Source organism: Stenella coeruleoalba (genome assembly GCF_951394435.1).
Source record: "Stenella coeruleoalba genome assembly, chromosome: 1".
Taxonomy (NCBI): Eukaryota; Metazoa; Chordata; class Mammalia; order Artiodactyla; family Delphinidae; genus Stenella; species Stenella coeruleoalba.
Genome location: NC_137169.1, coordinates 31,168,013 through 31,194,776, shown reverse-complemented (window position 1 = coordinate 31,194,776; position 26,764 = coordinate 31,168,013). Strand labels below are relative to the sequence as shown.

Genomic DNA, 26,764 nt, shown 5'->3' with positions numbered 1-26,764 from the left:
GTTTCATCTTGCCTGGTGAATGTGGCTGAATAGTATGTTAAGAAGGATTCTGAGACCACATCTTGACTCCATGAGAAAGCTAGCCTTTAGATAATAAAATGTCGGAATGTCTCAGGTGTTTTGATAGTTTTGGCTGAACATGTAGGATATTTTGAAACAATGGCTAACAAGTATAAAATACATGTCACAGAGTGTTCTAAGCATGATGCACATATAAACTCATTTACTTCTCCTGACAACCCATTGAGGTAAGTTCTATTAATACCCCCATTTTGTAAACAGGGAAACTAAGGCACAGAGACGTTAAGAAACTTGCTCAAGTCACAGTTGGTTATTCTGGCTCCAGAGCCTGTGTTTTTATCACCATTATACTGTCTTCATATTGAACATTTAATGTTTCATAAAAATTGAGGGAGTTAGCCCACATAGCTATACTTTTCTAGTATGGAAGGGACAAGGTGAATTTGTTGTTTGTTAATATAATTGTCCAAGCTTCCCCAACTTTTACCTTAGATTAGAAAGATTTATCCTTCATGATTTTTATAGTCATATCTAATTCTTTGTGTTTTTTTTCTTTAGGATCTCTAGCCAGCTCCATCTTTGACCCACTCAAATCTCTTGTGGGTGCTTCAGGAGGAGTCTATGCTCTGATGGGAGGCTATTTCATGAATGTTCTAGTGGTAAGAACTTTGGGAGTGGAATCTATGGACCTTATATATGTTTTTTTAAAACAATTACTGGTATTTGGTTCAGGGCATCTTCATTTATCAATATTTACTAAGAATACATCTTCCATTTGGCCACAAGAGTTTTCCTTTCATATTTTATCTTTATTTTTTTCTCCTGATCTCAAAAATAATGAATATTAAATAAAATTCAAAATTGAAAAATAGGAAGTCAAAGTTCCCAATTTAGTATCTGTTAACAGTTTGATATACATCCTTTCAGACATTTTCTATGTGTATTCAAAATTCTACCAATAGTAATGCTACAAAAATGGAACTACTCTTATATTGTTCTGCATCTTAACATAAAGTATCCTATCTACTCATGGCAATACACAGAAATCCAGCTCAGTCTTTTCAGGCGCTCCACATCACGCTCTATATAGCTGTATCCCGACATTTAATCCTTAATTGAAAAGAAATCTCGGGTGATTACAGCTTTTCACATTTCAAAATAATGCTGTAAGGAATGTTCTTTCACACCTATCTTTTTGCATTTGTGTGATTCTTTTTGCAGGTAAATTCCTAGAAGTGGATTTACTGGGTGAAGGCTTTACATTTTCATTGATAAATGCCTCCAAAGTTGCATACCATTTTACACGCCCATGATATAGTATGTGAGATGCCAACCACTTTTTAAAACAGGCTAAAATCCTGACTAAATTAACCCTTTAACCACATAGGTGTGCTTTAAAGATACTCTAGGAGGAAGAAATATGAATCAATTAAAAAACTGTTCAAAAAATAGAAGTCATTTAGAAAAATGTTTTTCAAACTTTGGATTGCAACCCATTAGTGGTTGTGAACGCAGCTGAAGGGATTGTGAAAATCCCTTTACAAACAAAAATTTCAGTACACATCACGTGTATAAGGATAAGTACTATTTATTTATGTGTGTTATGTAAATTATTTGTTACTGTAGGTCATGGTCACAACAATTTGAAAATAATTGATTTAGAATAAACACAGCTATTTCAGCATCTCTGGGAAGGGAGTTAACTTGAAAGGGAAGGGAGAGGTAACTCGGGCTGAAGTGGGAGTATCTTTCTGAGTCTGCTCTGTCCTCTAGTAACACACGAGGGTACTGCAAGCTGGTGGTGTGAGATTTTTCAAAGCTAAAATCCAACTGGGTTGTTTTTGGACCGACTGACATTTAAAATTTTTTGAAATTATCTAAAAAAATAAAGGTAATACTCAAATTTTAGTTGTCTTTGCTAACTCCTACTTAGAAAGAGGGTAAAGATGTATCAAATGAATATTAACCAAAAAACTTGGAAATATTTCATCAGATTTAGTTTGACAACATGCATTAACTATCTATGACATAATAAGTGTTGATTTGTTATTACTTATATTTAGATTATTTCCTGCTAATAAAATTGTGTCTACTTTATATCAAGGAATTTAATATCATGTTTCATTTTCACTCCAAAATGCACCAGCATTGTGCTTCCCAAATACATTTGAAAACTGGGCTGTTACACCGATGCTTTGTTTTGCAAATATTTGACACTCACACTTTATTTTAAATGATAAAGCAGATGAAGGGGGAGGACAGTTGAAGTTTTGTTTGCCAATAGATAGCTTATATTATTATTTATTTCTTTGTAAGAATTTTCGAGAAATGATTCCTGCCTTTGGAATTATCAGACTACTCATCATCGTCCTTATAAGTAAGTGTGTTTTGCGAACACTTCACACCTTCAATTTTATGGGTTCAACCTTCAGAAGACCTTCTCACATTTCCCAAACACTAACGAGTAGGATGACCATCAGCCTAGAGTCAGAAAGAATGGTTTGTCTTCATAGCCCTAAGCAGACAGCTGTGAATGGAGTTTTCACAGACCCTGGTGGGTGGTTCTTAGAGGTGGCTCTGTTTCTTTCTGGAGTGCGGGGGAGTCAAGAGAGTAGGGCTCGAGGCACTCCGTCCACTTCAACCACAATACCATCGTTTATGGATTTTTAAAAAAATATATATATATTTAAAAATATTTATTTAATTTATTTATCTTTGGCTGCGTTGGGTCTTCGTTGCTGCACGCAGGTTTTTCTCTAGTTGCGGCGAGGGCTACTCTTTGTTGCAGTGTGCGGGCTTCTCATTGCGGTGGCTTCTCTTGTTGTGGAGCACGAGCTCTAGGCACGCGGGCTTCAGTAGTTGTGGCGCATAGGCTTAGTTGCTCTGCGGCGTGTGGGATCTTCCCGGACCAGGGCTCGAACCCGTGTCCCTGCATTGGCAGGGAGATTCTTAACCACTGCGGCTCCAGGGAAGCCCCTGGATTTTTAAAATTTTTTTATTTAAAAAAATTTTTTATTGGAGTATAGTTGATTTAAAATGTTATGTTACTTTCTGCTGTCATTTATGTTTTATATACTAGATTTTTCTTGTTCATACATTAGATTCTGCGTATGATTTTGTCAGAAAGGCAAAGCTTGAAAACCATTCATATAATCCATTTTCTTCCTCAATTTCAGATTAAAAAAAAACTGCTCTAGGATATAAGCATGGAGTGGTGGCTGAGGATTGAAAATGAGAGCAGAGGTGAAGGAAGAGAGGGGTCAGGGAAGTAGGAGCATGACTGATGTGGCTTTGGAAATCTCCAGGAATGATAGTCTAGAATTACATGCTGAAAGAATTTAGGAAGTACGTTCAGTCTGGAGAAGAGGTGGAATTTTCGGCGTGTCTGAAAGTCAGGATTTTGGACGGGTGGCAGGCCATACAGAGTAGAAGCAAACAAGAGTGAAGGCAGAGCTGGTAACTTGTATTTCTGGATCTGCACCTGCTGAAGCTGTATCTGCGTGGAGGGTGCGGGGAGAAGGCTGACCCTGGGGCCAGACTGTTGGCTCAGACTTGAAGGCCAAGACAGAAGTGACACTTGATACAGGCTAAGCTTTTGGCTGTCCACATAGTAGGAAAAAATGAGTCTGCAAATTGGTATCAAGAGGTCAAAAAAGAGACTAAATTACGTTCATGAACGGTTTAACTGTAAAAACAATATTTCATCCCGAGAGAAAAGAAGTGACTTGTTTCTAGTTTATACCATACCATATATACTGTTTTTCTCCATAAGAAATCCAAAAAGTGAGGGAAACTAGTCAGCACAGAAAGGAGGACGGATGTCTAGGAGTTAGTTAGGAGAGTTGCTGTGCAGGCAGAGCCGTCTGAGTCACAACCAGAACCAAGGGACAAGTCCTTAGACAGAAAAATATTCTTACACAAGTTATCTGGGTCATCAGTCAATCTGTTTCTTTCAGGTAATTATGAATGACTTTTGTAAAATAAGCCTCAAACCCTCAGTGAGGAAAAGGTTTTAATACTCTAATACCCTTTAATGTTGGAGTAAAAGCCCTTTCCTCATGCACAGGGTTATCTCCAAATATAGTTTATGTAACATTCTGTCATTCTTTCTTTTCTTTTTTTAATTGGGGTATAGTTGCTTTAAACATTTTGTCATTCTTGAGGTAAGTCATACAATCACTGAATGATGTGCTTTTATTATATCCTACAAACATAGGTAGGACACACTAACATCAACCTTCCCCACAGGCCATTTCTAAAAGTTCTTTGGCCTGGTTTACCTACTATTGTAAATGAGAGAAGTTAGAACAAACTCTGGATTAATGAAATACAAGTACATTTTAATTTTAAACATGTTTCCTTGGGAAAATGTATAGTTTTTTGTTTTTTTTTAAATGGTAAATATTATTCCTAATTGTGAAGGACAATTGGCCCTAGGACCTTCCTTCATTAAGCATTATTTGTTGGATCTGTTTTCTAACAAAGCAACTGACCTTCCCCGGAAAAAGTTCAGGAAATCTCACATTTTCATCCTTCAAAAAAATCCGTATAAAGGCAGCTCCCTTAAAATGAGTGTCAAATTTTATTGAAGACAGTGATTTGGTTTATTGGAATGAGGGCTTCTTTTCAGGTGGGAAGACAGGTCTCAGTTTAGAGACTGCAGCAGCTTAGAAGTAAACTCCCCTGGGAAGCAGAAAGGGCCAGGCAGGTGTAAGTCAGAAGTGGCCAAAACAAGAGAGAAATTGAACGGAGAAATTGACATGCTAAGGGTTACAAAGAGTTTTTGAAAGGAGGTCTCCTACTGTGGAAAACTGGACCAAACTGTTTCCAGTAAGTCAACCCTGTTTTCCAGCCGTGGAAACAGGCTGTTTTCCAGCCTGTTTTCTTATACTTTCCTAGTCCTATCTCTGTTATTTACCCTGGATCAGGAATTGCAAATGATCGAAAAAACAATATAGCCACATTTATCCAGCATTTTGTGTGATAGTCATTTACAATTAAATTAACATTGAGTACTTCTCCTCGACCTCAATTTCTATCCAGTGACTTCAGTGTCAATACTGTATTGAAAGGGAAACTAGCCAGAACACATGGTCCTGATGCTGTTTTCCCAAAGGCAAGGACTAGGTCTTTCTGTCTCCTAGGACATTCACTAAGTAGAGCACAGGGAATTGGGGGATGGATGTGGAATGTGACAGCTGTAGGAGATGTTTCCAAGTGCACATGTAGGGCAGAGTTCTTCTAAGCCAAGAAACCTGGAAGCTCTTTTAGCATCAGAGGTCTGACTTATTTGAGGAATGTCTAAGTTCTGGCTCTCAGTGTTCCATTAGAAAATGTGGACTCATTTCCTTTTTGGGCCCATCTTCTGTTCTCCTGATGGCAATCAGAGGCGATTAGTGTGGTGGGTGAGAGTGAAGCCTCCCAAATCCCACTACTGCCTCTGAGATGGGCAGCCTTGGGCAAGTCCTTAACCTCTGTGTTTTGGTTTCTTTATGTATAAAACGCCACCGTCATTCCTCACGGGTTGCTGCAGTCGTAGTAAGTAGCTTGTCTGCTTGCTCCTGTCTTTGCTTCCTTAGAATATGTTTCCTACACAGCAGCCAGAATCATCTTTTAAAAACATAAGTCGGACATGTCACTCCTGTGCTCAAAAGCTTCACAGCGTAAAAGTCAAAGTCCTTACAGTGGTCATAAGGGCCCTACACGATCTACATCTGCTTCTGTTTGATCTCATCACCTACTACTTTATCCCTAACTTTAGTCCAGAATCACCCGAAGGTCTTGTTAAAAAACACAGACTGCCGAGCCCTACCTTTAGAGTTTCTGGTTCAGTAAGTCTGGGGTGGGCCTGAGAATTTTCATTTCTAGTAAGTTCCCAGTGATGCTGGGATCCCAGTGGGGCAGGGAACCATCCTTTGAAAACCACCTATGCGACCAGATCAACTGCTTTGGTATTCCTCAAACACACCAGGCGGATGGTCCTGCCTTAGGGACTTTGCACTTCCCTCTGCCTAGAGGACTCTTACTTCAAAGGTCAGCATGGCTTGCTCCCTTATCTCTATCAAATGCCATATTCTCCTTGAGATCCTCCCTGACTCTCCAGTTAAAAATCATACCCTAGGGCTTCCCTGGTGGCACAGTGGTTGAGAGTCCGCCTGCCCATGCAGGGGACACGGGTTCGTGCCCCGGTCCGGGAAGATCCCACATGCCATGGAGCGGCTAGGCCCATGAGCCATGGCCACTGAGCCTGCACGTCTGCAGCCTGTGCTCCGCAAGGGGAGAGGCCACCACAGTGAGAGGCCTGCGTACCGCAAAAAAAAAAAAAAAAAAAAAATCACACCCTACTCCCAGCATTCCCAATTCTCCTTCTTCTCTTTGTGTGTTCTCCATAGCACTAAGCACCATTTGACAATACTGTATGTTTTACTTATTCATTTGCTTTCCCCAACTAGACTTTCAGTTCCATGAGGCAGTCTGATCTGTTCACGGCAGTATCTCCACCATCTAGAGTAGTGCCTGGCACATGGGAGATAATCAATAAATACTTCTTGGATCAATACATCTGCAAAATGGGATAATGATAGTACCTATTTCATGGGGTTGTTGTGAGGATTAATAATGCAGGTTAGTACATGTAAAACTCTTAGAACAGTACCTAGCACAGAGTAAGTCTCAATAAACGTTGCTACCGTTGCTAGAGGGGAACCAAAAATAACTGGTGCACTATTTTGGAGATCGTGGGGCTTCACTGGGCTGTTTTCCCTTCTAGTTGTGTCGGACATGGGATTTGCTCTCTACAGAAGGTTCTTTGTCCCTGCAAATGGGTCCCCGGTGAGTTCAGTTTATTATTTTTTAAATTACCTATCATATCAATAGCTAAAAAGGGTCACCAAATAGGGGCAACAATTCTGAGATTTAGGACAGTCAGTTTTACACTTGGAAGTTAAGAAAATTCCTGAGGAAATCAGCCTTTTAGATTGTCCTTTTCACTTCTCTCTCTCATAGCCCTGACAACTGGCTCTAGTTCTCTGCACCTGCTATACTGGTAGCTATTCCAAAAAACAGGAGTGAAGGGACTTCACAGAGAATAAAATGCAGATTGGAAAGCAGCAATAATTTGGGTCCAGATGAATTTACAATAAAAAGAAAACTGACAAAGATTTCCAGTTTTATTGAAATTGGTCTTTGAATTTGGTAGTTTCTGTTTGACTATCTGTGTGTATTTTTTAATTTAGACATGCCATTTATGTGGGATCAGATTATGCTCCTATAGAGATCCCTCGTGGCACCTCAACTCTTACTCTCTTGGTTGGCCTTATACAGAACCATCCTAAACACAATGATGACCAAGAATAAAGAGAAATGATGGTTCTGTCTTGTGTACTCAGAGCCAGTGAACTGATATTTTTTTAGCTTTGCATGATTTGGAATATCTCCTCTCTGTGCACATGGAGTTTTTTTGTCTCTTTTGTCTCACCACCTTGCTGTTCAGACTTTTAAGACTCTTTGACTGGGATGGTATTTGTTTCTTAAACAGCTGAAATATGCAATTAACATTTTCTTCACTTATTCCCATTTTTTCCCCTTTTTTCTCAAGGTGTCTTTTGCAGCTCACATTGCAGGTGGATTTGCTGGGATGTCCATTGGTTATACCGTGTTCAGCTGCTTTGATAAGGCACTGCTGAAAGATCCAAGGTTTTGGATAGCAATTGCAGCTTATTTAGCTTGCGTCTTATTTGCTGTGTTTTTCAACATTTTCCTGTCCCCAGCGAACTGACCTACCCCTAACACAAACCAATTAATAAAAAGAGCCATCTGGGAAAAAACTGGAGAACTCTCTATGAAGAAAGAGAAGTCCCAGCAAATGCTAACAATTTTATAAAGAGGACAAAACACCCTTGAAGTCGCCAGTTTCAAAGACTGCTTACAAAAGGAGTCAGGGTTTAAGGAAGGGGCTCGCCTGTGCATAAGGGGGAAGAGGAAGAAAGAAAAGGGAAGGGAAGTGAGAACCAAAGATTGGCTCTTTCCCAGGCGTGCTGCATGAGGGTACGTATCCTCTAAAAGAGACTTACTCTCCCAGGAGGGTATACTACAGAGATTGCTTGATAGAATCCACAAATAATGTTCTATGCTGAAAATAAAAACTTTTCACATCTGTCAGACTATTGATTATCACTTTCCATCACCGTTCGAGTAGATAAGTCACTGTTTGGGGTGCTTTATATGCATTATTGCTCATCTTTTTAACAACCCAGAAAGGCAGCTATTACTCTGTGTCTTAGAGAGGAGGATATGGGAACTCTTACAAAAAATCAAGTAACTTGTCTAAGAGGGGGCAGGATTTAAAGGTTGGTAATGACTTGACAGCCCATATTCTCCTGCCCTCCTGGTCTATCAGTGCTGTGTTCCCCAAATACCAAAAGTTTATTGTACCATGGCAGGGTTTCCCTGGTGGCGCAGTGGTTAAGAACCTGCCTGCCAATGCAGGGGACATGGGTTCGAGCCCTGGTCCAGGAAGATCCCACATGCTGCAGAGCAACTAAGCCCGTGCGCCACAATTACTGAGCCTGCTCTCTAGAGCCTGCGAGCCACAACTACTGAGTCCACGCACCACAACTACTGAAGCCTGCACGCCTAGAGCCCGTGCTCTGCAACAAAAGAAGCCACCGCAATGAGAAGCCCGCGCACTGCAATGAAGAGTAGCCCCCGCTCCCCGCAACTAGAGAAAGCCCGCGCACAGCAACAAAGACCCAACACAGCCAAATAAATAAATAAATAAATTTATTAAAAAAAATAGTATCATGGGAGTATGGGAAGAAACCTTTCTGAGGGTGTACCAAGAATGGTAGAAATACCTTATAGAAGAATTCTCTGGATTGCTAGTTTAAGATTCAAATAGTGTGGGCAACTAAGCCCGTGTGCCACAACTACTGAGCCCGCGTGCTGCAACTACTGAAACCCACTTGCCTAGAGCCCGTGCTCCGCAACGAGAAGCCACTGCAATGAGTAGTGTCACTCGCTGCAACTAGAGAAAGCCCATGTGCAGCAACAAAGACCCAACGCAGCCAAACAAAACAAAACAAAACAAAAAGATTTGAATAGTGAGTCTAGGATCCCAAGGAACCTGGAACTACCTTTCTCGTGCACACTATGTACCTGGACTAGGAACCTGGAACTATCTTTCTCGTGCACACTATGTACCTGGACTTTTTTTGGAGTCTCATCTATGATAAGATTCTCATCCTTTACGTGGCTAGTGGTTCTTCTATGAGTGGGTATCTACAAAAGGTAAAATGTCATATCTGAAAGCTGGGATGCCTGTGTCCTTTTCTTGTATGGAACCCAGATTGCTGGCCATTCTTTTTCCAAAATAGTAGTTTTAGGTCACCTGAACGCAGGAAATACAATTTTTTCTTCTTTTATCATAAGCATGTTTTATTTAAAACCCATCTAAACATGTTGCTGTATTCTGAAAGGAGGATACATGCTTAATTATAGTGAGAAAAGTAGTATTTTAGCATTTTGAGAAAAGCTGATCTGGGATTTGTTTCAGAATTCTTTAAAATTTGAGTATGAGAATACAGTTATGTTCTTGGTTAAACAAAGAACTTAGAAACTCTTTTACCTTTCCACCCCAAACCTGCTCTTTTCCCTTGTGATGACCATTGTCAACAGTTGGGTGTATATTCTCCTAGACCTTTTTCGACTCAGGATGAGCAGAAAGGGAAATGGCTTTCAGTTGATGGCTGACTCACTCATTGCATTGAACTGCACTGAATCTGCTCTATGCCCCCCAAGGGATAAATTCAGAGAACAAGTTGAAGATGACTTTGGTATAACTTCTCAAAGCATGATTTGCTTCTCAGATTTACCTAAACTAAGAAAGGTTTGGGTTAATCTCGCTGTTTTAGCTATTTAAATGTACATATGAAATGAAGTGTTTTTTGTTTTTTTTTGTTTTTGTTTTTTTTTGCGGTACGCGGGCCTTTCACTGCTGTGGCCTCTCCCGTTGCGGAGCACAGGCTCCGGACGCGCAGGCTCAGCAGCCATGGCTCACAGGCCCAGCCGCTCCGCGGCATGTGGGATCCTCCCGGACCGGGGCACGAACCGGTGTCCCCTGCATCGGCAGGCGGGCTCTCAACCACTGCGCCACCAGGGAAGCCCTGAAATGAAGGTTTTTAACAAGATAAATGAGATCACACTACATGTATTGTTCTGTAGCTTGTTTTATAATATGACTTAGGGATCTTTCTGTTAGTTCCTAGAGATCTTTATTCTCTGAATTGCTAATGATAAAGATGTAATAGTTTATTTAACCATTCCTCTATTGAACACTTAAGTTGTTGCTGATTTTGTACTATTACCAACAGTGCTATGTGAACATCCTAGTACGTGCAGTGTGTCTTTGAGAATGAATGAATGAATGAATGAATGGATATTTCAAGCATCCAGAAGCAGAAATGCTATGTTAATTCTGATAGATTTAAACTAACTTTTTTTTTTTTTTGGCCGTGCCACGTGGCTTGTGGGATCTTAGTTCCCTGACCAAGGATTGAACGCGGGCCCTGGCAGTGAAAGCTCCAAGTCCTAACCACTGGACCACCAGGGAATTCCCTAAATTACCTTTTTTTTTTTTTTTTTTTTTGCGGTATGTGGGCCTCTCCCTGTTGTGGCCTCTCCCATCGCGGAGCACAGGCTCCGGACGCGCAGGCCCAACGGCCATGGCTCACAGGCCCAGCCGCTCCACGGCATGTGGGATCCTCCCAGACTGGGGCACGAACCCGCGTCACCTGCATCGGCAGGCGGACTCTCAACCACTGCGCCACCAGGGAAGCCCTCTAAATTACCTTTTTAAAAATTAATTAATTAATTTTTGGCTCAGTTGAGTCTTTGTTGCTGGGGCTTTCTCTAGTTGTGGCGAGAGGGGGCTACTCTTCGTTGCGGTGTGCTGGCTTCTCATTGCGGTGGCGTCTCCTGTTGCGGAGCACGGGCTCTAGGCATGCAGGCTTCAGTAGTTGTGGCATGCGGGCTCAGTAGTTGTGGCTCACGGGCTCTAGAGCGCAGGCTCAGTAGTTGTGGTGCACGAGCTTAGTTGCTCTGCGGCATGTGGGATCTTCCCAGACCAGAGCTTGAACCGTGTCCTCTGCATTGGTAGGCGGATTCTTAACCACTGCGCCACCAGGGAAGCCCCTGAATTACCTTTTAATCAGCTGTATACATTTATATTCTTACTGATAGCATATGAGAGTAACAGCTTCCTCATACTTTTGCCAAAAGCAGGTATTATAAAACTTGAAAAAATTTACATTTTGATAGTTAAAAATAATACTTTATTTTTTTTTTTTTTTTTTTTTTTTAATACTTTATTTTAATTTGTATTTCTCTGACTACTAATGAAGCTTAGTGTTTTTTAAGTTTACTAACAATTTATATATTACACATAATATATAATTTATATAATACATAATATACAAATATGAATATATATATATATTTTCCTGATGAAAGGGTTGCATTTAATTTGAAAATTAGCTATAGTTGGCAAAGAAGCCCAGGGAAGAAATATTTATCTGCCATTGCCAACCCACTAGGTCACCAGCTCTGAAGAGAGATCGTTAATGACCTAAAGTGCAATGTAATTGTTAATAATAGAAAACTAGACAGAGAAACAGGATTCATCTAACTATGAAATCGGACATGACCCATTGATTATTAAGACTGATGACTAAGAAGTTATTATCTAGTTAGATTATTTTGGTACTAGAAACATCGTTCACATTACCAAAAACTGATGTCTTTCTGGGTTCCCCGGGGGGCAAAGTTACCATTAAAAAAGCACACAAACATCTGGTGTTTTAAATGTGACATCTCTGAATTATAGAGGAGCCATTTATTCAGCTTAATTTAGGGCTTATAATTTTAGTCTCCTAAACTGTGCTGTAGTATTAGAAATGTTGGAAATATTCTTTATGTGTGCTGCCCAATAAGGTAGCCACTAAGCACATGTAGCTATTTACATTTAATTAAAATTAAATAAAATTTAAAACTCAGTGCCTCTGTTACACAAGCCACGTTGCAAGTGCTCAATAGCTATGTGTTTCTAGTGGCCATCTTATTGGACAGTGCAGATAGAGTCTATTCCAACATTGCTGCAAAAAGTTCCACCGGATTAAAAAAAAAAAACTTCCATTGGGTAGCGCTATTTTAGAAGCAGGAATGAAGACAGGGAGATGGATTTTAGCTGCTGCCTGACTCACTCACTGCACTGAACCAAACTGAATCTGCTCTACATCTGCAAAGGGACACATTCAGAGATTAAGCTGAAGATGGCTGTGGTATAACTTTTAAGCATGATCTGCTTCAGATTTACCTAAACTGAGAAAGGTCTGTGTTAATCTCTCTGTCTTAGCTAATTAAGAGTCATTTGAAATTTTTTTGTTTTCTTTTGAACTCTATAGTACTGTATATGTGTATATTAGTATTTGTGTCATTTGCTATGAAAGCTTTAGGACCTAAGATTTGAAGCTAAATAATAGTACTTCTTCTTTCAGGAAATACCATGCACTTGTCCTTTAAGGAAAAAAAAAAACCTTTAATTTCCTTTGGTGGTTTTAACAGTAAAGTGCTCATGGTAAAAGAAAAAATTAAAATATATATAATTATAAAAAAATTAAGTCAGTTGTAATCACACTACCCAGAGATAATCATAGTTAATATTTTGATGAATATCCTAGGCTTTATTGGACGCATCTCTACATATAAATAAATTTACAATAATGGGGCCATATTATTCTATATTTTATAATGTGAATGTTACTGAAATGATATATCAATGTCTTTTTATGTTAGTATATATTTATTACTTCTATTGGTTGCATAGTACCACACTGTGGATGTACTATTATTTATATGAACAATACAGTCTTTCTTGTATTGATAATTATTTTGGATATTTTCAAGTTATGATTATTATAAACAACAAGAATAATATCTTTGCTTACACTTTAAAATGCTTTGGATTGTTGGGTCAAAGAGTATAGTACTATTAACATAATAAAGTCAAATAGAAATTTTCTCTATCTCAGGAATACAACTCAATTTTAGAAGTTTGATGCTTCTGCAAGTCTTCTGAACTATATAAAGCTTTCAAAAAGGAACTAAAGACTCTAGAACCTGTTATTTAAAAAGTCAAAACTTTCACTATTTGACATACCTAATGTAAATAATTAAACTTGTAAGAGAAAACAGATGATTTCTTAATATCTCTTTCATGAAAATTTCAAGTGTGCTTAGAGAGGAAAAATAACAGTTTAGTAAAACAGTTAAGAGCTGACTTTAGAGCCACAGTGACTGAGTTTGAATACCAGTTCTAGCTGTGTAATCTTGGGTAATTTAAGGTGTGCCTCAGTTTCCTGATCTGTAAAATGGGGGAACAACATACCTACTTCATAGGATTTTTGTGATGCACATATCTTGTAGCTATAATATCCCAGTATGTTGTTTGATTGTGTATCATTTCCCTTTCTATAAGAGATATAGGACATACATTTATATGTTAAATGAAAGTGAATGAAAACATTCACTCTTTTTTTCTTTCCTTTGGGATATACTTTCTCTTAGATATCCTAGGGTATCAACTCTAATACGGAACCTACTGGCTCATAATCCAAGCATCTGTATTATAACTCGCCCCACTGCTCCCTCCACAAAGCAAGCTACATGTCTTAAAAAGGTCAAATACTGTTATAATGAAAATTTCTATAATACTACCACCATACCAATGATCCATTTATTTCAAGCAATATCTAATAACATCCTGGTAGTACAAAATAGTTGAGAATTTTTGGAAAATTTTCACAGCAAAGTTAGTAATAATTCCATAAATATTCATAAATATATTACTGAAATGATTTCTGAAAATGCTCAAAAACTGCCAGAAAGAAACTAGAATTTAGACATTTAAATGTGGATTAAAAAACGAATCTACATTCTTATAGTGAGAGCCAGATTTGTTTCTTTTGGTTTCTTTAAATGCTGTATCTTACTGGATTATGAAATGAAACATGCCTTTTCCTTTGTGCATAAATGAGATTTAAAAATCATTGACTTTGGTTATAGTTTTTATATAAAATAATCTTAATAGGTTTGTAATATCAAGTCAGTAGTTTTAGGAACCTCTCCAAAAGTTCTCAGTTAAAAAAAATAAAACTACAAACTTCAGCTGAGTAAGAAGACTCTTTTCTTACAGGAATTCCTATAATTCTATTCTTCATAGGAGGGAATATATACACCCCTCCTCCAGTTATCTTTTTTTTCCCCATTGCATTGTAAGGTCTAAACATAAATTATTTTATATTCCTGACATCTTAAACATATTCTTGGTAACAGATTATTACAACTTTCTAGGGAAAAAAGTAGAGCAACCAGCATGCTGAAAGAGTGATGCTTTGTTCATATTTTGGCCATAGGTTTGCCTTAAGAAATAGCACACCCCTCAGAATGGAAGAATTTATCTGCCTCCTATTTGATGGGGTTCAGAGCTAAGATGGCTGACTAAATAAACATGGGGGACTGGAATTTCCTTGGAGGCATTCTGGAGGAAGTTCACATCCACTCCACCATGATTGGAAAGATGTGGCTCACCGTCCTGTTCATATTTCGAATGCTTGTTCTGGGTGTAGCTGCTGAAGATGTCTGGAATGATGAGCAGTCTGGCTTCATCTGTAATACAGAACAACCCGGCTGCAGAAATGTATGCTATGATCAGGCCTTTCCTATCTCCCTCATTAGATACTGGGTTTTGCAGGTGATATTTGTGTCTTCACCATCCCTGGTCTACATGGGCCATGCTTTGTACCAACTGAGAGTTCTGGAGAAGGAGAGGCAGATGAAGAAAGCTCAACTGAGGGGTGAACTGGAGGAGGTAGAGCTTGAAATGCCTGGGGATCGGAAGAGATTGGAGCAAGAACTGCGTCAGCTTGAGCAAAGGAAACTAAATAAAGCTCCACTCAGGGGAACCTTGCTTTGCACTTATGTGATACACATTCTCACTCGCTCTGTGGTTGAAGTTGGGTTCATGATTGGACAGTATCTTTTATATGGATTTCACTTAGCGCCTCTATTTAAATGCCACGGCCACCCGTGTCCAAATATAATTGATTGTTTTGTCTCAAGACCCACAGAAAAGACGATATTCCTGTTATTTATGCAATCCATAGCTACTGTTTCACTTTTCTTAAATGTTCTAGAAATATTCCATCTAGGTTTTAAAAAGATTAAAAGAGGGCTTTGGGGACAATATAAATTGAAGGATGAACATAATGAATTTTGTACCAACAAGTCAAAACAAAACCTTGCCAGATATCAAAACACATCTGCAAATTCACTGAAACGATTCTCTTCTGCACCTGATTACAGTCTGTTAGTGGAAAAGCAAACACACACAGCAGCGTACCCTGGTTTAAATCCACCTGCATTTCAGACAGATCCAGATAATCACAGTGGAAATGATGACAAAGGTATTTTGGATGAACAGGAAATGCTACTTTCTGAGAGGTGTATGCTTAGTACTACCTGTGGTCATCTTCAAAACATCAACTCAAGTAATAAAGGAGACACTCATAAAATATCTGGAAAAGAAGTTAATGGTAACCAGTTGAGGGGAAAAAGAGAAATTGATGGCAAAGACAGCAAAAGGAACCACTACTCTAAAGGTCACTGTTCTCTTCCAGGTGATGCTATAGATCTGAACAACCACACGGGGCAGTCACCCCAAACAGCTTTCTCTCTGCCAGCTAACTACACCTGGAAACCGAAATGGCTTCGTGCTACTTGGGGTCCCTCTGCAGAAAACGAAAAGCAGGCATCACCTCCTAAAGGTAACCTCAAGGGCCAGCTCAGAGAGAGCACAATCAGAACGCTTCCTCCTTCACAGGGAGACTTCCATCCACTTGACATTCCAGACACTCCTGATTCTTTGGGAGGGTTGTCCTTTGAATCCGAGTTGGTCAAAACCTGCAGTAACCCTACTGCTTGTCCTCCAAATCATTTAGTGTCGCTGACAAACAACCTCATTGGTAGGCGGGCTCCCACAGACCTTCAGATCTGAACAGCTGTTGGCTTTTAGACATTCTGTGTATTACATTATCAAAGAAGTAGCTTAATGATGGTTGAGCACAGAAAAAACAGATAGGGCAGCTCTACAGACCAGCTGTTTAGACAGACAACTGCAAACCCATTTAAAAAAGGGAAAATGGCTCTAATTCTGAATTGGGAAGGACTAGTTTCAAGTTCAAAGACATAGAGTTACCAAATCAGGACTACTTTTCTACAGGCTCCCTTCAGAATAACACTGATTTTGGGAAAATCACATGTCAGAATCGAAGCTAAATGGAACCAGGTTTTTCCTTGAAGGGAGCACAGCCTTCAGAGATTGTTCTTAATCTATGTAATTCCCTCTTTTGGTTATTCATCTTTTACTTCTGGACACTGATTATACTTTGTTTGCCCCTGGGACTTAACGCAGTTTCTTTATAGACTGCAACCTGATCTGTCTTGAATATAATCATAATGTTGCTATCTAGGTAAATAAAATCCTAAAAAGACTGGTCGCTTTCTTTCACCAGTTTATAGATAGCATCGTGATTCAGTGCCAGGATCGGAGTCTTGGCTCTACTACTCACTGGTTATCTATACTTGACCGTTTACTAACAGTACCTACCTTACAGGGATGGTGTGAGAATTGAAATAAGAAACATATGTGTTTAATGCACTGCCAGGCACACAGTAAGCGCTCAAAAGTGCTAGCTATTATTAGCACATTACTGCTCACCCTCCGGAGGCCCACATCAAGTTGGCCACAAAACAAGGAGACTCCAAATATAAGAGCTGGAGCCCAAACAGACGATTCTAAGCAGTCCTCTAGCCATTGGAAATCCAAGGGTTGCCCTCGTTAGTGCGCCCTTTTTCAAGATGGGGGTCGACAAGCCAGCACACACACGCTGCCAGAGCTCCGGAGGTCCTAGTTGAGACAGGTCCGCCCACTCCCGGTGTCAGGAGATCCCAGTCTCTAGAATGAGTTCTAGTGCTCCAGGCTCAGTAGGCCCCGCCCCCTGGAGCCCCGCCCACCTTTGGCCCCACTGGACACTTGTCCGGAGTTACCAAAACCCAGCCTCCTACTAAGTAACCGAAACTCTGCGAGAACCGGAAGAGGAAGGAGGAGTGCTGCTTTGCTAGACAGAGGGGCGGGCGTACGCAGCCTCCTTGGGCTCAGCTCCCTATGGGGCATTCAGAGCGTCCTGGTCGCCATGAAAACGGGCCACACCCCGGCGGTCCCGAACGGTGGTTCGCAAGTGCGCAGGCGCGTGCGCCCTTCCGCGCATGAGCAGTGCTGCTCCGAGCCCTCCCGCCACGGTCTCCGGCGCCAGCTACGCCGCTGCCGCTGTCACTATGGCCCATTACAAAGTGAGGGGGGCGCGGCGTGGCTGGGGGCGTGCGGGCGGTAGCCAGCCGCTGGTCGGCTTGGGTGGGAGTGGGGGCGCGCGCGCAGGTCTGGGGGGCTTGAGGTGGCGAGGCGGAGGCGGCGTTGCCGAACTCCCAGCGCCTTCTTCCTGCTCCGGCCCCCGGGCTTCGGCCACTGACCCGCCGTGTCTCCTCAGGCCGCCGACTCGAAGCGCGAGCAGTTCCGGAGGTACTTGGAGAAGTCGGGGGTGCTGGACACGCTGACCAAGGGTGAGCATGGGCCAGGAGAGGGTTTCTCGTGACCTCGTCGTGCTCCTCGGCGCAGCGCCCCAGACGGGCCGTGGCGTGGGGCAGGAGGGGAACAGGTGGAACTCGTCCCGGGTTCAGCGAGGTGGGCCTCGGGGTTCAGCGGGGACCGGCTCACGCCTGGCTGCCGGCCGCCGCCGGGGTTGGGTAGCCTCGCACTCGCTACCGCTCTCGCCGCAGGGAGTGAAACTCTTGCAGCTGTTGTGAAGTCCCTCCAACTTCCGTTGCTTTGCCTTGAGCAGCCGCAGTGAGCATGTTTGCTAAAGACCTTGAGAGCCCAACTCCTCCCTCCTGACACTTTTTTCGGAGCCCTCAAAATCCTGTACAGAAACACTTTCCTTTGAACAAAGGTCAAGTGGGGAAATGACCAGGTTTGAAAGCGGGCTATAAAGTAGCTAAGTGAACCTAATCCCCGAAGTAGCGGTTTGGCTGTGGCTTTTCAACGGAACCCAGTTTCGTAGTCTATATCAATTGCTACTTTGTGCAGATTTCACAATTAAAGTAGAATCACAGTTTAAAGAGCTTGAGGGCACATCAAAACGGTTATATTGTTTTCACTTTTAAAAATGGAAGCTGTTACACTGTATCTCTTACTCTGGGGTTCAAGATCTAAGTAGACGAATAAGGTGCTTGAAACTGGAGGGTTGCAAGAGGTAGTGTGGGTACTGCTTATTTCATTAGCTAAGCCGTAAGGCGAATGCCTGTTATGTATCATTCAACTCACTGGCTGGAACTTTCAAGGGTGCAGAACAGAGGAGTTGGCAGGGATGATGATCTGGGTCCCTACGAGAAGTACGGTAAATATCTGGGAAATAATTTGGTAACTGCTCTTTGGCCAGAAGCAAAAGTTAGGAGAAAATTCTGGGAGAATAACAACTCTGGGTCTTAGCAGAATGCAGGGCTTTTAATTCCCAAGCATGGGCTGGCAATTTTGAGTTGCTACCTTAGGTTCAGGTTTCAGTTTCCTATCTCTTTGCAAATAAGTTTCAGTAAACATTTAAGGGACTACGCGAAAGCACTTGTGCTGTCATCTGGGGAGGTATCACAGACTCTTGGAATTTCATCGACCTCCCCCACCCCTCAAAAAACTCCACAAGCGCACTTCTTTCATTTATTTAACCATTTTATTCAGGTGTCTGTTCTAGGCACCGGGGATAAAACAATGGGGGAAAAAAAAGTCCCTGCTCTAAATGAACTTATATCCTAGTTGGGGGAGACAGATAAACCATAGTGTCAACCAGCGGTAAGTGTTATGAAAAAAACATAGCAAAGTAAGGGCATAAGGAGGATGGGCGTGCCATTTTATATAGGGTGGTGAGGCAAGGCCTCTCTTAAGACATTTGAGCAGAGACATGAGTGAAGTGTGATGTTGAGTTTCAGGAGGTATAAGGAGGCCAGAGTGGCTGGATGGAGTGAATGAAACATACACTGGTAAGGACAGAGAAGTGATGATAGTGGGAGGTAAATGAAGATATTCAGCCTTGTGGCCATACATGGATTTTCCTTCATGAGAGACTGGAAACCACGAGAGGCTTCTTTTCCCTTACTGACATCTACTGGTATTCCCTCTCAACTTTCCTAGATTTCCAGTCTCCTAAGTAATATCAGACAACAGAGTATCTACTGATATGATCTATTTAAAGTTTGATTTTGTGTACTTTACACAGATTTAACTTATAATTTTTATCCAGCTTATTTCCACGTTAAAACGCTAACATTAAAACGCGATAAGGGGCTTCCCTGGTGGCGCAGTGGTTGAGAGTCTGCCTGTAGATGCAGCGGACACGGGTTCGTGCCGCGGTCCGGGAGGATCCCACATGCCGCGGAGCGGCTGGGCCCGTGAACCATGGCTGCTGAGCCTGCGCGTTTGGAGCCTGTGCACCGCAACGGGAGAGGCCACAACAGTGAGAGGCCCGCGTACCGCAAAAAAACAAAACAAAACAAAAAAACAAACGCTATAGGGATGGCTAAAGAGAAAGATAAGTCATTTGAAAGAAGAGGCATTTTAGTTATTTTGAGCACTGTATCAACCTCTAAAAATCCTGGCTGCTAAGGCAAAAAGGGAAACACTGGGTATAGAGTTCTTGTCTGTTTAAAAGGAAGTATATTTCATCTATAGAAAAGCACAGGAAACTTGACATTTACATTATGTTCTGTAATTATCAACCTTGTAACTACCACTGACAGAAACTTAGAAGCTTAAAAGAAAGGGTAGGGGAAGAAAGGGTAAGAGTATTCATGTCTTATAAAGTTAGAATTTGGTAGAGATCAGTGTAAATTAATGGAAGAAGAAACAGAGGCTTGAGTACATAGTTTCAAGAAAAAGGTAATTAAGTAGAGGAATTAAAGTGTACTGTAACACTGAAAGAAGAGGGAAGGAGAGGAGAGGGTAGTGATGATGTAAATATGCCAATTTCTCAAAAAACAGTGCTGTAAGTACGTTTAGAAGAGTATCAGAACTTAACATAAGTTGTTAGTATTAGTTGCCCATTTGATTTTTTTTAATACTGTCTATATTTGAAGGGTTATTACAACTCTAAAAAAATAAAAGGGGAGCATGTAAGTTGGTTTATGAGGTGTTCCTAAACTGGGGTCTAGATATGCACTTTTTTGTGTGTGTAGATAGAGTTTTTTGTCTTTGATCAGATTTTTCAAAGAGTTCTGTGCACAAAAAAATTAACCACTGGTTTAGAGAGATTTTTACTCGAGTAGTATATCCTAGAAGGAATGTGTTCAATAATAAGATGGAAAAGGTAGTGCTGACGTGAACTATTGGATATGAAACCACTAAAGTATATATTTTAATACTGATTTGAGCATGTTGATTACTGGTAAAGTTTTTGGTTGGTAGTTGTTTAGCATGTTGTGTGTGAAACTTCATTCTTGAAGAACATTTTGAATTCAGACCTTCTTCCTTCCAACAGTTAACCATAGCCCTGTTGATTCTCTACAGAGTTTTTCTCAAACATATCTACCTTGTTTTCATCCCTCTATCACTCTAGTGCAGGTCACTCTCTCCCTTTTTTTTTTTTGGCTGCGCCACGAGGCACGCGGGATCTTAGTTCCCCGACCAGGGATTGAACCCGTGCCCCCTGCAGTGGAAGCCCAGAGTCCTAACTACTGGACTGCCAGGGAATTCCCAGGTCACTCTCTTTAAACTGGATTACCGTATCAGCCTCTTAATTGCTCTTCCTGCCTTTAAATCCTTGTCCCACTTGTCTGTCTTCCACACAGGAGTCAAGAGTGATCCTGTCACTCCCCTGCTTATAACTGTTTAATTATATGCCATTTTGTTCTTAGGACCAAGGCCTGACTGAACTTGCAGGATCCTCTAGTCTCCTCCCTAACCACCTTTCCAGCTTCCTTTCCTGCCCCCCTTTTCACAACTCCATCTAGACACACTTGAATTTTCAGTTCCTCAATATGTTGTTCTTTTGCCCCTGGCCTTCCCTTTTTATCTGAAACCACTGCCTAGGTCTCAGGTCTTATTTCTCTTTCTTGGGGACGCCTTCCCTGGTGCCCTGGGCTGAGTTAGGTGTTCTTCCAATATGCTTCTATAACCCATTACCCTATATTGCTGCTTGATAGTCTTTTTTTGGCTAGTTCCTTGTTTATCTTTTGCACTAGACTGTAAATTCATTGAGAGCAGCGACCTTGTCTGTCTTCTTCACCATGGTATGGACAGTCCTAGCAATGTGCGTGGTGTATAATAGACACTCAGTATTTATGGGGGTATGGAATATAATTTCAGCCATTTTAATTTAAGACTTTAATTGTTGTTTTTTCTGCTTTTTGATTTGCAGTTTTGGTAGCCTTATATGAAGAACCAGAGAAACCTAATAGTGCTTTGGAGTATCCTTTTCATTTTTCAAGTCAGAAAAAGGCCTTTATTTTTTTGAACTCCTATATTTTCACATAGATAATAACCTTTAAAATACTTTTGATTACTGAAAAAATTACTTTCTTTGAGTATTTGGATTTTGATCTCTGGGTAAATATTTGTGGTAGGGTGGGGTAACTCTCATCAGAGAATTATTTCAAAAGGCTATTTCATTAGTTTCATTGAGCTCAAGTAAATTCTTAACTTTTACATTAGTTTTTTAAAGCATCACTTAGGAGCTGCCACCCCAGAAAATCCAGAAATAGAGCTGCTTCGCCTAGAATTGGCAGAAATGAAAGAGAAATATGAAGCTATTGTAGAAGAAAATAAAAAACTGAAAACAAAGGTAAAATTTTTGAAAGAATTCATATTAAAAATAATGTCACCTTTAATGATTATATGACCAAAACCTCACTAAAATGGACAGTAGGGGAGGGAGGCAGGTGAATATCAATCTCAGTTAACTGCAAGGCCAAGCTGATGCCCTGTCTAGAAAACCACAAGCAAACTGTAACTAGGATGAGCAAAGTGTGGTCAAGAAGAGGTTCTTGGGAACCTTCATCGACAAAAAGATGAAAATATTGGTTAATGATTAGTGGTTTATAAGTAAATGGAGATTTCTTAGTCTTAGGCAGTTGACTTAATAGGTCGATACAGGGCCACTGCTTTGCTAATGGAACCCCTTAGATTGTGCAGTGCACAATCTGCATAGTCACGTGGTGGCCCTGTAACGTGTTAACTCTGTAAACTTGTTTGCACTTAACCTCGGTCCATTTGCTTGCCCTTAATTTTGTCTATTGCTGAAGTTTTTTCTTTGTTTAGGCTTCCGAGAATTTTCATAAAGCTCAAACTAGTCAACTCTTAAGTCTTTGAGGTTTTACCACATCTGAATCACATAATGCATTTCACGTGACTCTAGGCATTTCTCATGATGTGTTTTATCTTCTCAGCCTTGTGAGATAAGTCACACAGGTGCACAGACCATTTTGTAGGTGAGGAAACTAAAGCACAGTGAAGTCTAATTAGCTTCTCAAATCTGACAGCTAACTGGAACAACTCAAATCTTAGCACAGTGTTGCAGCAGACCCCAGCTCGGCATAACAGCAAATTCAGTGTCTGAAATTATCCAAGATCCCACAGTGTGTAGATGCCACACAACTTTTTGGCACCTTTTAAGTCAAAAGCGTTAGCTGCTCCTCATTGACTGGCTAGATTAATGTATGTCACATAATTCTTTTTTTCTGCTTTTTAGGAGAAAGTTCAGTAAACTTATGGTGGAGAGAAAGAATATGGTGGCTTATACCTTACTCGAAGCCACAACATCTTTGGGAAGATATATATTATTGCATATCAAGTATTTGTGTAGTGCAGTCATGAATGGGAATTAAGTTTTAGTTTCCCAGTAATTTTAAAGGTTTATTTAAAAAGAACTTTCACTAGGTTTGATTATATTAAATATTAAGATCACTGAGTGGTTTAAAAAGGATAGGATTTTAATATAAACTTACTGATTCAGTAATTAAATTGAATAGTTAACTCGTTTTGTTACTATTAAGTTTTTTACCCAATTTAGAATCAAATTCACCTAAACTCCTCTGTCTTTGCCCCATAGCTTGCTCAGTATGAACCACCTCAGGAGGAGAAGCGTGCTGAATAGGATTCTTCTCAGTTGAAAAGACACTGAAAAATGGTTTTGTATGACTTGAATAGTTTGTATAGTATATAATCTTTTCTGAACAGATGCTATAGTACTCTTTTAATATGTTAAATTCACCTATCACACTTTAACTGTTATAAACACATATACTTAGAATCACCAATAAAAACTCAATATAACTTTCTTTGGGTCTTAAAAGCAGGAGAATCAAAAGGGAATCCTGAAAAAACATCTAAACACAGCCATCTAATTCATTACCTTAAAAGACATTCTGTTTATTAGTCTGACTAGGAATGATGGTACTGGTTGTATTTTAGCCAAGGAAGTTTAGCATGGAGCTATTCCTTGGTTTAGTTCAGGATATGAACACAGGTACAGTCATTCTTTAAAATGAAGATGACACTGTTGTTTATATTCTCTGTAGGCAGCTGGAGAGATCTGTGTGACATAAGATACTGTTGCATGGGGTCTCATGAATCTTCTGCTCTTGTTTATATAATGTGGAACAAATGACTCTTCTTTGCCACCACTTTGCCTTAGATAACTGTGTGTGTGCCAGTGTGAACTCTGACACCACAATTCCTTCTATGCAATCATGCCCTATCTGATAATGTTGCCTTGCTTTACTGTGTGCTTCCGTGGGTCCCAGTTGCACATTGGCCTTTCTGTGTTGTTTTTCAACTTGCTATAATAGCAGTTATCCTGATTGTAATTTATATAACTTTAAAGAGAATCACACTGTTCCCCTGCCTTACTTGTTGCTTAGCGGAACACAGAACAGAGGCAATATAAAATTCTGGGTTCACGCACAAGCTGGGACAAGAAGGGGAATGAGCCATATATCGTGGAAAATTATAGTTTGCGGGTATAATTATATAGTGCTTTTTTCCCTCAAAGTATTTTTCTAGCCTTGAATTCATTTTATCTTCATTATCCCTGTGAAGTAGGTAGGCAAGTATGAGGGGAGGTGGGGTGCTGAATTTTTAGGCCAAAGACTGATATAAATACAAATTATTTACTAATTGTAGAACCTTGGGCACATCAGTTAATTGCTCTGAGATTCACTTTCCTCATCTGTTAAATGGGAGTAATATCTGTGCTGCCTACCTCACAGGGTTGTTGTGAGGGTCAAATGGAATGTATGTGAAAGATTTGTAAATGGTAAAGCACTATATTCTTGTTTGTTAGTCCTTTTTCCTTTCTTGGAACACCTACAGTCAGATGTTTTGTGTTACTGATCCCTTATTTTCCTTATTGACTGACTAGCATTATTAAGAAGTAGTCCTGGGCTTCCCTGGTGGTGCAGTGGTTGAGAGTCCCCCTGCCGATGCAGGGGACACGGGTTCGTGCCCCGGTCTGGGAGGATCCCACATGCCGTGGAGCGGCTGGGCCCGTGAGCCATGGCCGCTGAGCCTGTGCGTCCGGAGCCTGTGCTCCGCAATGGGAGAGGCCACAACAGTGAGAGGCCCACGTACCGCAAAAAAAAAAAAAAAAAAAAAAAAAGAAGTAGTCCTACTTCATGTATTCTGTCCCTATTGTTAGAGAAATGTCTTTATTTTTTGGTGAAAACACAGATAGAAAACAAAATCCAATGAAAGCTGGTTTAACTAGCAAAAGCCTCAGCACCTTCTGGAAACTGTGACCAAGCCAATCATAAGGGCATTTTAATCAGTCATGTTGGCAGGAATGTGGCAATTGTCTGTGCCTCTTCTAGTCACAAGTTTGTTTTTGGAGGGGAGTCAGATACAGTTGGAAGAACATTTACTTGAATTGGTTTATGTTTTACCGGTTCGAGTGCCTCTTACATGGACAGCAGTGGGCTGAGTGCTAGGTGTTATAAAGGTGAATGACTTGAAGTTAGCTTTAAGCCACGTATATAACCAACTACAATGTGGGACAGGATGTGCTAAGAACCATAAATAATAATAAAACATGGCCCCATGGGAGTTTTGGAAGAGAGGGAGACTTGGCTTCCTTAAGCAATTGGTATGACAGTCCCTTTGTGGACAGGCAAGTAGAAATTTTTTCTGGCAGCCAACCCTCATTTGCTTTTTTCCCAATGGGACTGGTATTAATATTTATGTAAGTCAAATGACTGTCTCTTGTACCATCCTTTTGAACAGAATGGCAACCTGTGGGTTGGATAATCAGACCTTTTGGGGGAACTGACCTGCTTAAACTGCTGTATCAGTCAGTGCTATGAATTCAGGGTCAGCCTGGCCTCTGGAGGTCCTCTTCAACATTTCTAGCAAGGATCTGAATGAAGACAGTATACAAGAAGATGCTCACTGGAGTAAAAAAGGATCCAATCTATTTAGTTCCTGTTTGTTTCAGCTGCCTTATCTATAAAATGTAGATTTCATTATCTTGCCTACCTCACAAGGTATTGTAAGGATCAAATTAAACATAATGGATGTAAAAGTACCTTGCAAATTGTAAAGGACTACATATGGGTCAGATGGTAGTAATGCTAATTCTCTAAGCGCCACAAAGTTGGAAGGGCTGGTTGGTAGACTATATTGAAATGAGCTCGAAAATGATCAACAACTTGAAGTACCTAAACTTCACAGCCTAAGCCAAAAAGTTGAAATATCAAGTCTTATATTTAGGTTAAAAAATGTAGCTATACAAGTTTAGTCACTAGGATTGCTGACAAAGTACTAGTTCCAGTGACTATCAGTGTGAAACACTTATACTCCATGTATATTAAAAAAAAAAATCCATTCTGGAAAGCATTAATAGAAATATTGTCCAGGTGCTAAACAGTCACCCTGAAGGCTGTATTGGTCAGTATTGCATTGTAGTTGTCAGACATTTGATGGATGTTGACAAGCTCAGTTGCATATAAAGGAGAGCGCATTTGAAACTATCAGGCTGTGCTGTCCAATACGGTAGCCACTAGCCACATCTGGCAATTAAAATTAAACAAAATTAAAAATTCAGTTCCTCAGTCACACTAGCAACAATTGAGCAGTGTAGATGTAGAACATTTCTGTCATCACAGGAAGTGCTATTGGACATTACTGTAGAAGGAATGGCTGAAGGAACTGAGTATGTTTAATGTGGAACAGAGAAGACAGTGGGTAATGAAGACTGTAATCTAATATGTGAGGTGCTGTCGTGAAAAAGATGATGACCACTGCTTTTAGACTCTGGTATATAAGCTCCAGGGAGTGTGATTTTTGGCCTGAATAAGAGACTTTTAAACAAAGTTTTACCACAGTGGAATTGGATGCCTGTTGAGATAGTGAGCTCTCTTCCCTGGCATCTATTGAAGTGTATGCTGCATGTCTATCAGTCAGAGACACTGTAGAGTGGATTCTCTTTAGGTGAGAGGTTGTACTAGATGACCTCTAAGTATGTGTCCTACCTTTAACTTCGACGTTCAGACAGAACCAAGTCCCAGATTTGCATACATGCTTTCCCTTCACAATCAAGAA

General features: G+C 40.5%; 3 protein-coding genes across 4 annotated transcripts in view; all 3 read left to right on the top strand.

Annotated features, from left to right (window-relative positions):
• Positions 1 to 8,281, top strand: part of RHBDL2 (rhomboid like 2) — a 56,971-nt gene extending 48,690 nt beyond the window's left edge. The window contains exons 6-9 of one of the 2 annotated variants that reach the window (XM_079938904.1): positions 580 to 680; positions 2,338 to 2,398; positions 6,791 to 6,852; positions 7,619 to 8,281. In XM_079938904.1, coding sequence (XP_079795030.1) covers positions 580 to 680; positions 2,338 to 2,398; positions 6,791 to 6,852; positions 7,619 to 7,798 — 404 coding nt within the window. In that variant the 3' untranslated portion in view covers positions 7,799 to 8,281. The remainder of the gene's footprint in view (positions 1 to 579; positions 681 to 2,337; positions 2,399 to 6,790; positions 6,853 to 7,618) is intronic. The other variant, XM_079938905.1, reaches the window with a different exon arrangement.
• A 5,964-nt stretch (positions 8,282 to 14,245) lies between these two features.
• On the top strand, positions 14,246 to 16,129 carry GJA9 (gap junction protein alpha 9; the record flags this gene model as incomplete). Its single annotated transcript, XM_079938878.1, has 1 exon — positions 14,246 to 16,129. Exon 1 carries the CDS (start codon positions 14,585 to 14,587, stop codon positions 16,127 to 16,129), a length of 1,545 nt encoding a protein of 514 aa, XP_079795004.1. The 5' UTR covers positions 14,246 to 14,584.
• A 1,233-nt stretch (positions 16,130 to 17,362) lies between these two features.
• On the top strand, positions 17,363 to 24,824 carry MYCBP (MYC binding protein). The gene is made up of 5 exons (XM_079932780.1): positions 17,363 to 17,484; positions 17,679 to 17,751; positions 21,591 to 21,639; positions 21,884 to 22,013; positions 23,280 to 24,824. The coding sequence occupies exons 1-5, from the start codon at positions 17,401 to 17,403 to the stop codon at positions 23,322 to 23,324; spliced, it is 381 nt and encodes a 126-aa protein (XP_079788906.1). The 5' UTR covers positions 17,363 to 17,400; the 3' UTR covers positions 23,325 to 24,824.
• The last annotated feature ends 1,940 nt before the right edge of the window (positions 24,825 to 26,764 follow it).